The sequence below is a fragment of the Pavona decussata genome, unplaced genomic scaffold (assembly GCF_977016875.1).
Source record: "Pavona decussata unplaced genomic scaffold, jaPavDecu1.1 SCAFFOLD_27, whole genome shotgun sequence".
Lineage (NCBI taxonomy): Eukaryota > Metazoa > Cnidaria > Anthozoa > Scleractinia > Agariciidae > Pavona > Pavona decussata.
Genome location: NW_028145450.1, coordinates 1,290,001 through 1,304,318, shown reverse-complemented (window position 1 = coordinate 1,304,318; position 14,318 = coordinate 1,290,001). Strand labels below are relative to the sequence as shown.

At 40.2% G+C, this 14,318-nt stretch overlaps 3 protein-coding genes and 1 pseudogene across 3 annotated transcripts in view; 3 read left to right on the top strand and 1 right to left on the bottom strand.

Annotated features, from left to right (window-relative positions):
• The first annotated feature begins 1,551 nt into the window (after positions 1-1,551).
• Positions 1,552-2,418, top strand: LOC146485244 (uncharacterized; annotated as a pseudogene).
• A 3,205-nt stretch (positions 2,419-5,623) lies between these two features.
• Positions 5,624-14,318, top strand: part of LOC146485238 (ribitol 5-phosphate transferase FKRP-like) — a 59,669-nt gene continuing 50,974 nt past the window's right edge. The window contains exon 1 of the mRNA XM_085103538.1: positions 5,624-5,701. The gene's annotated coding sequence lies outside the window, so the exon portion shown is untranslated. The remainder of the gene's footprint in view (positions 5,702-14,318) is intronic.
• The window catches only part of LOC146485242 (glycogenin-1-like), a 14,806-nt gene continuing 8,066 nt past the window's right edge, over positions 7,579-14,318 (top strand). The window contains exon 1 of the mRNA XM_085103536.1: positions 7,579-7,638. The gene's annotated coding sequence lies outside the window, so the exon portion shown is untranslated. The remainder of the gene's footprint in view (positions 7,639-14,318) is intronic.
• Positions 11,462-14,318, bottom strand: part of LOC146485243 (ribitol 5-phosphate transferase FKRP-like) — a 3,973-nt gene continuing 1,116 nt past the window's right edge. The window contains exon 2 of the mRNA XM_085103535.1: positions 11,462-12,925. Within this exon, the coding sequence (XP_084959661.1) occupies positions 12,429-12,925 (497 nt within the window). The 3' untranslated portion in view covers positions 11,462-12,428. The remainder of the gene's footprint in view (positions 12,926-14,318) is intronic.

Below are 14,318 nucleotides of genomic sequence, written 5' to 3'. Positions count from 1 at the left end.
TTATTTAGAAGGAGCGATAACAACTAGGATTCACAGCGCTGCTAGATTAGATGGTTCGGCCCGTTGGAAAATCCACCGTTGACGACTAGTCACACTTTGCAGTCTTATTTTCCGCTCGTACTCCTAGGCTTCGAGCACTGTTGCAAAGCAAAAATACGACGAAAAAGACGGCTAAAAAAATGACATCATCTGGAAAGTATGCAAATAATAAATATGATGATGATCATATAAGTGGCCTGCTTATGGCCTGGGGATAGCTGCTCATGTCAGGTAGACAAATGAATTGACGTCCCGTGTATTTATAGGACTAATAGCAAGAGCGACTGCAAATCGAAGTAAAAATTAAACGAGTTTTTTTCTTTCTATTAGCAGTCTAAGAGTAATCAAAAAGTCAAAAGTAAGAGGCAAGTTTTTCTTTTGCACTGGTCGTTCATCAAGGCACATCGGCGAAATAGTGGGACAAATATTTCCTTCTTGTCACAACACAACAAAGCTCTATCTTTTTTAACCTGGTTGAGATCACTTGCAACGGTCGTTGTCGGATTTTTTGTCGAAAACTTTTTCTCTCCTGCAAAAATATATTTGCCTATGTTTGAGCTTTACTCGCCAAAACAGTTTGCAAAACTTAATTCTGATCACGTAGGTACGTGCTCCGGTCAACCATTTGATGACGTCATTCGTACGTCTATATTCTAACCACAAACAGTCCGCTAGAACAATCAAAACGGGAAATTAATTTACAATGTTCATTGTCTGAAAAATATTGCAGTAGCGACAAAGCGGGTATCGTTTGTCTGCTCATGGTAATCGAACTCCTAAATAATCGATCACAAATCGCAGTGAATTTTTTTCGGATTATACTCAAATCTAGATGATCAAAATTGCGTGTATGCAGTAGTCTAGAAGATTTTGACTCGGCTCAGTCAACGTGGTGCTTGCTCGCGAAATGTCTTGGTTGTTGTATAAAACAAATAGATTCCATTTTGCCGTAGCCGTCCGTACTCTGATGACAAAGGACGTCAAAATGTGGTAAAAACATTAGCCACGCCGCTCGCCTTCTTTGTTCTCACCACGATTGGACATCATCTGTGCGTTATCAGAGTACAGAAGCACTGCAGAATGGAATCTATTTGTTTAATAATCCCTAGGTTTAATGCTGTTACATATGGAAAGCACGGCACATTTTTTATTTGCTCAATGAATAAAAAATCTCTCGTATAAAAATCTAAAAATAAATTCCTTATCAATTTTTCTTCCCCTCGTTTGAGGCGTATAAAAGTGTCAAATTTCACTTCCGGTTGGGTACAATACACCCCAAGCAAGGTGTGAGACTGGGGATAGTAGGGTTGTGATGTCAATACAACAACGCGTAGTTTCATGGTTCCTCTGTTTCTCAGTTGTTTAATTCTGAGTATTCAACTATCCCATTAATATTTTCATCCGCATAGTTTTCTTCCTCTGTACACGAAAAACAACTCAGGAATAGAGAAATCGCGAGACTAGCGTTCCTTGATCTCGTTTCCAGGGTCCTTTCTAAGTTCTCCTTCGAGAATGGACCCTGGTTGCAGCTGGTCACGTCAGCTGGTCACACGGCAAACTTCTCCCCAGTCGGGGAACACTCGCTCTATTATTTTGTTCGCAAGCAGTCGAACAAACATTTACAAGCCAGCACGATTTATCAATAACGGTTTGTTAAGACATAAACAAGCAAAAACAAACGATAAAAACCGAAGGAGTAATGTATGGGAAGTCATTGCTGGTCATCTAAATGCTTCCAAGTCCACTGCATGTGGGAGGTCAGTGAAGGACAGGCTTCAGCTCGTGCTCATAAGAAACTACAAAAGGAAAATGGGAGGGCAAGCGACGTTGAAATTGATGGTCCATCAGAATTCGAAAATGCAATGGATGAAATAACGGAGGGGTTTGATGCCTCAGAAAAGGATGCAAAGAGTCAGTCTGAGGATAACTGAGGACAAGATTGAAAAAGAGAGGAAGCAAGCAGTGGAAATGAGAAATCAAGCAATGGAGAGGATTGGAGGAACAAAAACGAGAAAAGTTGAAGATGAGGAAAGTTAGGAGAAGTCTAACGGAACAAGAAGAAGGCAAGGGAATGAAACTATCACTTATCTCAAAGAAAGAGCAGAGCAAGACATGAAGATGCGTCAAAAGGAGGTACAACTAAAGAGGGATACAGAAATTGCTTAAGACAAGCATCAAATTGATATGGTACATAGCCTCATTAAGCAACAAGAGCAGCAACAATCTCCCTTCAATGCATTTTAGCAACAACAACAACAACAACAACAACAACAACAGCAAGTGCAACAAATAAGCCAAATGGAGATGAGTTTAATCCAGCAACAGCAGCAACAAAGCCAAGCTCTTTTGGCATTACTAAAGCCAGAAAAAAATAACTAAGACTATTCTACAAAGAAACATACTTTTCGTTTAATGTTTATTGTTATTTACAGATATGCTTTCTTATTCTTTCAGTAGCCCCTTTTTCAGCTGTTTTGCTGGGGATTTGTGTTTTAATAATAACTGTCATGTTTTCATGAAGAACAAAACAAGGTAAGATTCCATTACTGATCTATAAACACACCAACTTTTGCATACAATCAATGTGCAAAAAGATTTTTTGATTAAAACATATGAGAATGATCAATATCCAATGAGTTTTTCAAAGGGCATATTCTGCCCCGTTGAGGGGGCACATGGGAGACTGTCATTATCCAACCCCTTCGCTATCATGCATAAAAGAAGGGAACTGTAAACTCAATTCCTGTATGGGGTCTCCCTCCCCTACTGAAATTCTAGATATGCCCATGTTTTTTTTTTCTCGCAATATTTGCCTTTTTTTTCTACAGCTTGTACTTTCTTTTGTCTTCCAGGTCTGAGAAAAAACATTTTTACTAGAAAAGGTCCTTCTTTCTGTTTGATCTACAGTTCATTGACTGGTGTAAAGACTAGACTATCAATCCTAAAGGGCTTGGGGGTGGGGGGGGGGGGGGTGGGTCTAGATCAAAGAATTCTGTTGTTGTGTTTCCATATAAGCATGTTAATGCATTCCTTAGTAATGCACAAACGGTAAAGCTGTAAAGCTAAACGTTTTACAAAAAAAGTATGAAGCTTAAGTGAGATTCGCAGGGTTATGGGGGCCTCAAACCAAAAAAAAAAAAAATAAATAAATAAATAAATAAATAAATAAAATAAAATACTTTCCATGGGGGAGTAAGGATATTTCCTAGAATCACGCAGTGCAGTCTGCAATGCTGATATAATTTATGGTCATACAAGCAAAGGTTGTTACTGTTGATGTTGTAAACTTTAACTCTGTTCAATTAGTCATTAATACACAATGGAATTTAAAAGACATAAGTTACTCGATGAAGTCCATTAAGTTCAGTTTAGTCCCATAAAGTTTCATTTCCTTCAATTTTTGGTCGTTTGACCGGATTTCTCGAGTTGCTTCGAATTTAAGCAATCCGCATAGCGTAGATTTCCAAACTCTTGCGTTGGGCTGAAGAACTTTGTAGATCTCCACCAAGCTTCTAACCTGTATTTCTTTAACAGAACATAGAAATTTTTCCAGAAAAGAATCACCATATCTTCAAAAAGCAGGATTGGTCCGTCAAAATCAGCGGCTTCTTTTCTGCTCGGGCGACAATCTGCAGACCATGGCCCGGGTGGTCGACAGCAAGCAAAATGGAATGACCTCATGGGCCTAAATCGCCTAATGTTGTACGCATAGGGCAGTGCCTTCCAGTTAGCAATATCTGTGTAGAAATCGTTGAGCAGTTCTTGATCAGTTGGGCAAGTGTCTTTCTCTGTTGTTTCCCACCAGAGTTTCATGATTTGCCTGTAATATGCGGGATCTGGTCTAAATACCATAAGTCCCGCGTTGAAGCATGGATCTAGCTGGTCTAAGATACGATCTGAAAGTAGAGTGGCATCATCAACTTCCACTGTGGGTAATTCTTCATCCATTGGTATAGGTGGAGCTGGAACAAATCCATACCACTCTAAATCATCAACATCTGGCTCTGCAGTCAAAGTACGGTTTCTGATATCAACCATACCATTGGACCAGATTCTCTGTGGGCTCCAGTTGTGCTCAGTTCTAAGAGGATGGTTATTCCATGCTGTTTTAAAACTTGTAATAGCTCTGTTTATTCGGGCTAGAAACACATAATGCAGAGCAGATTTATGAATTGGGTTATCCATATTCAATAAACCATTCTCTCCCATTACCTGGAATGTGTAGTAAAAAATGTGGGCCACACAACGCAAGACATCACGCCAGGGCGTGGGTTGATGTGCCTGCCAAGTAGCTTCCCCTGTTTGGGCCTCTTTTTTGTTCCATTTCTTGCCAGACGCCAACATTTTCCCCCACCTTGATCTGTCCGGACCCTTGAAGGCATTCCAAATGACTGGATGGCATCTAAGAACAATTCTTTTACTGTCACACTGCGATTATTGCTTGAGCAGTGAAGATAAGTGATTAAATGTGAATAGCCATCAATAGCTTCATGTATAACAAACCCCCAAGATACCAGAGAATGATGGCCATCTAGGTGCCACAAGCTGTTTGGGCCAGGCACACAGTATGCACGTCGAGAGATGGTAATGGCCAATCGAATTCTTGCATTTCTGGGATCAATTCTTGCTAGACTCTTACGAATGCGATCTCGCTGGATTCTAATTCCCCGAGAGCGAAAATATCCACGAATCATGGATGGTCCAACAAAGCAACCATGTTGTTGCATAAAGTTCTTAACTTTTTGGTCCACCTCATCATCACTAATTTCGTCAAATTTCGACAAATGCTCTAGTCCAAACTCAGCCACTCTGCGCTGAATTGTCCAGCGTGATAGCAATAACATTCGAGCTATTTCATTCCAGTTAAAGCCCAGTGACCTCAGCTCAAAAAAAAAAAAGTAGAGTTTCCTCATGTATATCAAACTTGGGTCTTCCTGGATGCCCGGTTTTAACACTTTCTGGTAAATTAAATGACTACTTGAGAGCATCTCGAGCGACAAGGAAAATCACCATGACGAATATAGTCCTAGTACATTAGCTGGAGATCGTGTGTATTTCTGACAATATAGCAGCAACTGAATGTGAATGATGGACATGAGGAAGCACGTTTCGTAAAGCTTGGACAGCATTTTCAAACCTTTCACGAAGAGTTTCGTCTAATGAATAGTTTGTAGTAAAGTTTGACGCTTTCAATTGCTCATAATCTAAGACTAGCTGTTCCAAATCTATAAATAAACAAGTCCCATCCGATACTATGGCTAGCAGCTCCGCCGGCCGCCATCTTCTATTTCCCGTACGATGGATTTTTTGGGACCCAACCTCCCCCGACCATAGCCAGTCGCTCGTTCCCAAATTGTTGAACGAATTTTGGGTTGTTGAAGTTGAGACTCTGTTCGATGTTGGTTTTGAGGTGATTCGTTGTTGAAGACGAGAGGAATTGTTGTTGGTGTTGACTTACTTTCGTTGTTGCTTATTGTATTTGCCGTTGAAGTTGGACGGATTTTATTGTTGATCTAGAAAGAAAATGTTGAACTGCAGGTTGGTTGTTGATGTTGGAAGCGATTTTGATTCCCTGAATTTTGCACCATTCCGCCTTCCATAGAAACTACATTCATTCTACTCTCTAGGGACATCGACTGCAGGTCCACATCTGATAAGGGTGGTAATTTTACCAATACAGTGTCAGCCTATTAAAGTTCTGTTACTTGTAAAGCCCGACCAAACTACTCGAACCAAAACTCGAACGTTTCATTAATCGAACTTAATCGAACACTTGGTAAAAAAGACAATTTTTACGCAGTGAAAATTTCCTTCCAACAGAGGGAGGGGGTCATCGGACTTGTTTTTATGTAAAAGCCTTCGTGAGTTTCATAATTCTCACGTGCGTCTTCGCGCTTTCAAAATCTGGATTCTATAAGATCAACAGTTGCTCATGATCAGTTCTGACTACCGCTGACTGTTGCGTGTGCTCGTGCGGGCAGCTACTCTTTGGAGAGTTTCGGAGTCAGTTGATCTGCCGTTTTCAGTTGTTTACTGCTTAAAAGACTACTTAGTGGCCGTTACAGCCTCCTGGACTCACCTTGAAGGATTTCCTCACAACGTCTGGCTAGATTAGCCATTTTTTTGCCAAATAGCATCAAGCGAAAGTTTGAAATGGACCAAACTGCTTGCAGAACACGTGTCAGTCGGCGTTTCAGAATGTTGAGATTGCGAGACTTCTAAATTGTACAATGCTTGGCTTTTTTATTTGACATTTTTCTGGGGCATTTGTCCTTATTTTTCGCGGTTGTTTTCGTCGAAGTGTACAACGATGGCGGCCAACATTCTCTTCGTCCGCATGACTCGCGGTGTCCTCGCTGATGAAGTTGTCCGTGGATTAGGCAGGATGGCGAGCAGTGTCAGTTACAAATGTTGTGTAAAGTTTGTGAAGGTCATCGTAGGAGTAGCCGTTGAGCACAAAAAATACAAACTATAGAATGTGGCCAAGACGACCAAGCGAGATAATTTGTGGTAGTATGTCGGTTCTCCATTTTATAAACATTTTGCAAGTCCTTGAAGCTCCGTCACGATCGATCGCAGTTTTTCCTTTCAAACTTAATATTGAACACCAGAAATAATTTTTCTTGAACATGAGGAATTAACTAAGGTTGCACTAGTAGATACAGTCTTGGATACACGCAAATTCGTTTAAAACAGGACAAAAGTAACCTAGCAGGAAAAAAGCCGCGTTGGTTTTGATTTGTAGTCCCTCAACTTTAAGCGCGTGTCTTTCGAGCGTGACGCACGATCGTCAGACCTACTCTCCGCGCGAGGAAACTGGTACCAGCCACCTTAATTATTTTGTGTCTTCCCTCAGGTACATTACTGGTGCCAAGTTTGAGCAGCATCACTCCAATATTTCCCATTTTCCTTTGGTAGACTAGGTACATGTACAGCCCCCGCCCCCGAGTTACCTCGAATTAGTTTTCTCCGATACATCACTGCGATCATGAAATACAATTACAACGGATTTTGCTGACAGATGAATAATCCCGAACATCGCACATGTGGAACGTGCCAAAATACACGATCATTTTTAAAAAACGAGTGCAAGTATTTGGACGCCGTTTTTTTTTTTCTAAACAAAATTAAAACAATTAGAAAACTTGTCTCTGCTTCTGCCTTACATTTCGTTTGCTGCGTAGAAGCCATCAGTATAGAAAGCGTGGTTGTAGTTTCATACTTTTAGAGCGAGGAATATACATGTATACTCTTATTGTTTTCCTGCAAGAGCGCACACTACGTTGTTTTTGTTCGGAGTGCGTTTCGTTTGGCAGCTCATATAGAAAGCATGGTTGTGGCTTCATACTGGTTTTTAGAACGAGGAAGATACATGTATACCCTTATATGTTTCTGCTAGCGCACACTCTAAGTTGTTTTTGTTCTTTGTGTGTTTCGTTTATTTATATAGAAAGCATGGTTGTAGTTTCGTACTCTTAGAACGATGAATGTACATGCATATGATATTATATCGTTATAGCTGTTTATTTTTTCGCGACTGGTCTCAGCTGTGTATTCTGAACAGTGCATAAATAGAGCGTTGTCTTCATATTAAGTAAGGTAAGGCGATGACCATACATTGAAAATAGCCTGTTGTTGAAAGTAAATCACTAAGATTTCCCTTGCATTTCTCAGTGTTACCCTTGTCCGTTATAAAAACAGACCGTAATTGTTCACTTTTAATGCTCTCGCCTAGGAGTGAGGTTAACAAACCAGAAAAACAAAAACGGTTAGCATGCTGCAATAACAGTGATATTGTGACCGACAAAGGAATGAAAGTTTGCAGAAGTTGTGGCATTGTTGGTTGTTATGTGTATGATATTGGCTACATCGATTTTCATCAGAACATGTAGAAGAAAAAGAGGAAGTCAATTTACAGTAGGAAATATCATATTGAGGATTTATTATTCAAGCTATGTAAATTAAATTTTGCGGATATACATAATAAGAATAACATTTTAGCTATTTTCAAGGAAATTGATAAGGAGTTACCTAATATAAACAGGGAAAGGAAACGAATGATTAGTAAACAATACATTACGAGAAAGTTGTTTATTATGCTTGGGTTACCTTATGAAAATATACGAATTACGAAATCAATGAAGATGTAACTCCTTCTATGAATCCTACTGGGAGGATTTGTATGCATCTATCGGTGATGTGATTCAAAAGATTATTAAAAAGTAAATAATTTCTCTTATTTTTAAACAAATTTATCGACTATAGGTGAATTGACCAGTATAAAGTCGTCAGTTAATTGCATTTTGATTTAAACTTCTTGTGAATTAAATTCACCGTAACGTACTACTAGTAATCAGATTAAACAATCTTTGATTTGATCTAAAAGATGCCCATATGTTTGAAAAGCGTTTTGGCATTGTTTTTTTTTTTCAGCATTTTTGTGTTTCGTATAGACTTGTATCAATACCGAGGTAGCTGATATAGCTATCAAACTAACTCCAGTCTATTGCAGAAGTGATGCCTTCTGTGGCAAAAACGACACTAGTCAAATCACCAGCTAATTTCCAATTTTTCAATCTTTTGTACGGCTTTTGTATAGCACCACTGTTTCTTGTGATAAACATGGTAATAAGCTTTCAATTCTTTAATTTGATCTTCTGATAATTCATCTGACTGATATGGTTAAAAGCAATTAATTTTCTCATATCATATATTTATATTATTGACAACACAATGCAGAATGCCAATCAGTTGGCCACATAGATTTTTTTTCTCATTCTATCAGTCGTAAGATACTCAGGTAATGCATGCACATAACCTCAGAGTCTATTAATTCTATGTTTCAAATAAAATCGGCCAAAAAGCATCATGCAAAATAGCATGGTTTCTTAAAACATCAATCCAACCAAAAGATTTTTCCAAAAATTGCGATAATTTGCTGTTTTCAGAACCTATCAAACCCATATTATAATCTGTCATTTCGAGAATCTCAGAAACTGATAAACTCATATTGAAATACAGGGCGCAGAGGAGTCAGATTTGATGTAATGATTCAGGTTAAATTCACTGGGCTAATCGATTTTATTGATTAAACACGAGAAAGTGATCGAACAAAGCGTCATGGGATCTTATTACGCGCCTGTTGAAAGATTATCCCCAAGACACAAGCCCCATGCACTAAGGACTGTGGTCGAATGACCGTAACTTACGGTGAGCGTACGGTAAAATAGAGGCAAGGGATGAAACTTAATTTTGTCAAATTTCGAAACCCCCATGTTTACAACAAAAAGGCGTCAATTTTGCCAATTTCTCTGAAATAATATTTTTTCCACACACATAGTACGCTCGCTATATCAAACTTTTGGTGAGTGTTTTTTGTACGGTTTAATATGTTCGCTTTCGTAAGATGTGGACCGGAGGCAACCTCACTCCCATGGTCTCTCCTCTTCACGTCCCAAGGAGCAAGAAAGAGACGTAAAGAGGAAGGACCCTTGGAACGAGGTTGTTTTTAAAGCTGTGAAATTTTGTTATTAAGAAAAAAAGGTCTATAATGTTCAAATTTGAGCCCATTGCATTCTATATTTATGGTGAGGCGATTGAAGATAATTTGCTGTCGAATGTGGGTATCATTTCCCGTCCGAGGATACTTTGGGGTCCACTTTGGGGGTAATTTGCGGGCCTGTACAGTCACACTTTCATGCAATGTGAGATAAACTTGAAAGAAAAAAACAAAAAAATCAGGCTACCCTTTCTTCAATTTACCTAAATGCAATCTCGTTTAATCTTGTCTACGTTTGTCTGTCCACGCTTCTTTTTAGCTTCCTTGTTTTTTTATTGGTGCTTTTCTATATCTTTAATTGATTGTTTGGAGGCTTCATTCAATTCTATGACCAGTTTGAATTCTCAAAAATCACGTGACCTTACAACCGGCGTGACGTATATTTTTGTTTAGGAGAATATTTACTCGGCTTAATATTGACTCTATAATTCCAACTGGACTTCAAACACTCGAAGGTCTCTCTCTTCAACGAGTCAACAAGCGCATTAAATATAAAAACTGTAATGCTTTTCATTTTCGTGTACAAGCTCTCTGATCAAGATGCATTATTTCGCGTTTATTTTCCGGATTGGAGCGAGCGTGTAGCCCTATTTTGAAGTTTGATAATTTTTGAAGCACAAAGACGCGGCAGAATTATTAAAATGTGATTATAAAAAAAAAGAAAAAAAACTTTACAAAGGGGACTTTTAAGTGAAAAAATAAAATGAAGCCTAAAATTTCGCTTCTGTCGTGGGATCTTTGATAATTCTGGTCAGGAGGTCACTGAATTCTTCTAAATAAAAGCGCTTGGACTGTTGGGGCTAAATACTACTAGCTGAGCTTTGTCGGTGGTTTAACCACGACATTCGGTGTGTTTGTTATTCCCGAAGGTGGGGGTGGCGCTTGAGTCTCGCTCGGACTCGAAGACGACGAGGAGGTGTTTTCACCAGTGTCAGACATTTCTTGCCGACGTTTCCACTCCAGGCGACAGCAGTGGGTTTCTTCTTTAGATTAGACTGGCCGCTTGCCACCACGTAACACGCGCTGTTCGCTAACAGGGAACAGGCAACGGAGAGTGTAATTGTACAACTATGTTTAATTCCGAATCCTCAGTACAACAATGTACATGTAATACGAGAACATTAGACCTACAATCCTAATTATGTGTAGTTGTGACGCTACACAAGCAAGCCGAAAACGTCCCTCTTCTGCTCCCCTCCCCGCTCTCATTGTTGTTTTTCGGATTTTTCCAGCCAATCTTGTGAACCAAGATTGAGAGGGCAGGATGGCGAGATCTGTCCCATGTAATGTGACTGACACAATCCTAGTCAAGTTTAGTTGGGACACTTCACAACCAAGCCGAAAATGTCCTTCTCCTGCTCCCCTCCCACCTCTCAATGTTGTTTTCCCGAATTTTTCTAGCCAATGTTGTAAACCAAGATTGAGAAGGCAGGGTGGCGAAATCTGTCCCATTTAATGTGACTTATACTGTAGGTTTCATCTTTTTCGCATCTTTCTCTCTCTCTCTCTCTCTCTCTCTCTCTCTCTCTCTCTCTCTCTCTCTCTCTCTCTCTCTCTCTCTCTCTCTTCTCTCTCTCTGTCTCTCTGTTCTCTGTCTCTCTGTCTCTCTGTCTCTCTGTCTCTCTGTCTCTCTGTCTCTCTGTCTCTCTGTCTCTCTGTCTCTGTCTCTCTGTCTCTCTGTCTCTCTCTCTCTCTCTCTCTTCTCTCTCTCTCTCTCTCTCTCTCTCTCTGTCTCTCTGTCTCTCTGTCTCTCTGTCTCTCTGTCTCTCTGTCTCTCTGTCTCTGTCTCTGTCTCTCTGTCTCTCTGTCTCTCTGTCTCTCTGTCTCTGTCTCTGTCTCTCTCTCTCTCTCTGTCTCTCTGTCTCTCTGTCTCTCTGTCTCTCTTCTCTCTCTCTGTCTCTCTCTCTCTCTGTCTCTCTCTCTCTCTCTCTCTCTCTCTCTCTCTCTCTCTCTCTCTCTCTCTCTCTCTCTCTCTCTCTCTCTCTCTCTCTCTCTCTCTCTCTCTCTCTCTCTCTCTCACTCTCTCTCTCTCTAGCTTACTGAGACGTGGAGAGGAGAGACCCTGCGAACGTCGTTGAATACAGCTCTGGAGCGCTCGGCGGGAACTACTGCTGAAACTGAAATGATTGGTAAAGGAAAATCTGATTTATTCCAACAACAGTCGAGCCTATGTCCTTCCAATTACTACTTCGGGTGCTACAGCTGAGCTATAAAAGTAGTTTGTTTTGTAGACTATTCACAGTCTCCCTGTTTTTCCGTGGAATTCTCGAGACTGGTACGCTTCGATGGAACTGCCGCCATCTTGGTCTGTAAAAGCGAGCGCGATCTGAGGAAAGTGTCTAAACTACCGAGGGGAACGGGTTCGGTAGTTTAGACACTCTCCCCAGATCGCGCTAGCTTTTACAAACCAACATGGCGGCAGCTCCATCGAAGCGTACTAGTCTTGAGAATTCAACGGAAAAATAGGGGGACTGTGAACAGTCTATTTGTTTTGGATCCACAAACCCTGCGCCGACGCTTTTTGCGTGTCGAGCCCAGAGAGTGTCTGCGTGGAAGGCTACATCTGGACCGATGAGAGGAAAGACTTCAATTTGACGTCAATTTGTTAAATTGTTATTATGAAGTGAACTTTGCCCCTTCAGGAGCAAAAACGTTCTGTTTGAAAAAGGGTATAGATATTTGAGAGGCCAGGTCTGAAAATCGGCATGGAAAATCACATATTTCGATCTCTACTAGGATAAGAATTGGAAGAACCAAAAGCATGACGTCAAAAAACTTTTTCGAGGAGTTAAGCACGATATCTTCAAAGGGAAAGGAAATCCTGATAACATCAATTATACCCCTTGCACCCACTGCTTTTTCTAACTGAACAGGGGATCCAACACTTCCATTTATAAGGAAACTGCAATCCGAGTGTTCCAAAAGTCCATGGATATCTGTGAGCCAGTAATTGTTTCGCTGCGTTAGGAATCGAGACATCGACACCATGGAAGTTGATCCGGCCACAGGGCACCACCCATGCCTGAGGAAAGGACTGAAGTGTGTGGTGATATCTAGTCACAATATTGTCCTTTTCTAATACGTAGGATGGATAAGCTTTATGTAGCACTACCTCCGTTCTTCCGCTATTTGTTATATTTTCAGCTCTCCAAGGCACGAAGTCGACAGTCACGTTCTTATATCGCGCCTTTATGCCTGCTGCCTTGATACCAAACCTGGCTAATTCGCGGAAGGCCGCTGAAGTGTCTGAGTCTGACAGAAACGAGATATCCGCGTCGTGATCATGAGGAAGAATATCCCCCATGCGATAGGCACCCAGCAGTGTCCCTGAAAAACAAAGTTGTAGAAAAAGTTGGTAAATAATAAGATGAGAATTATATATTATTCAGTAAGTAACACAGGCATACTCGCAAAAAAATCTGAGTGTTCCTATCAGGAGTCGTACCTAAGATTTTTCGAGTACTAGTTCGTACTAGTTTTACCACTGAGCTACAGGAGACTCATGGAAGCTAAGGCCATTAAAATAGGTTCATGGGAAAAACATCCTGCATCAGTACTGCTAGGATTGGAATGTCATGTGTGGCATATGCGCAATGGAATAAATGTGATGGAATATTTTTCATTAGCTCCTGATAGGAGCACTCAGATGTTGTTTTTTTTCTTCGAGTATGCCTTTGTCACTTACTGAATAATACATCATTTTCATTTATTCACCAGGCTTAAAAAAATTCCATCCCATTTATTCCAAATAATAAGATGTTCAACGAGAGGACCCATTTTACGGTTGTGTGCTTTTTGAGCCGAAGTTAAGATTCCAATCCGTAAATAGCCCAGTGGCGCCGATAAACAGCCCTCAACATCCCCCAGGGCACATCTCGGGGATTTGTTCTGTGTACCGTGCCCGGGTTGAAGGAAGTCTGATGGGAGTAGGGAACTTGAACCGGATTTATCTTATGGTATAGCAGAATTCCCATCTGGTTTTTTCCTGCTTTTGAGAGCTGAGGAGTTCTATAAGGACAGGATTTCCCTTTTGAGCAAATGGGTTCAATCAAGAGAGACGGTTTTTGAAGGTCTCTAAGGGCCTGTATAAGGTTGATGGTTATTTGCAAGTAAAATTCACACTCTTCTCAGACAAAGCTTCAGAGCTTTAGTTTGAACAAACGGCGCTTTACTGAAAAGTTCCAACTAGGACGATTTGGGAACGCTAAACCGACATTTTAACGGACGTTTTGTTAAATTTCTCTCATTCAGTACTCCCTGACGGCTAAACGTACTTGTTCCAGAGAAGAAGATTCTTTATTACAGACACAACTGTTTTTTGTTTTTGTTTTTTTAACGGACACAACTGTTGAAACACAGCTGTTTCCAAGTCATTACGAGTGTCATGATTGACAACCTGACAAAGAAGAGAGGAAAGCTAAAGATTTTGCATTCTCAAAATTAACATAAACCGATTTTTATTTTATCAAGGAAAGTAGTTCGGCGACCAATTTTATGTTGTGTTTTAAAACACATAAACTTATTTCTTATGACCTTTCTGATCGTGACAATTATGAAAAGGAAAAGTGCTTTAAGCCAGAAGTAATTAACGTACTATTAACGGCTAGTTTATCGAGAGATGACAATAAATAATTTCCCCGAACCTATTTCTCGACAAACGTTGGCTATTGAAAACGGTCTCACTGCGACCAGGTTTGGAAATTCTCTTTGATAAAAAAAA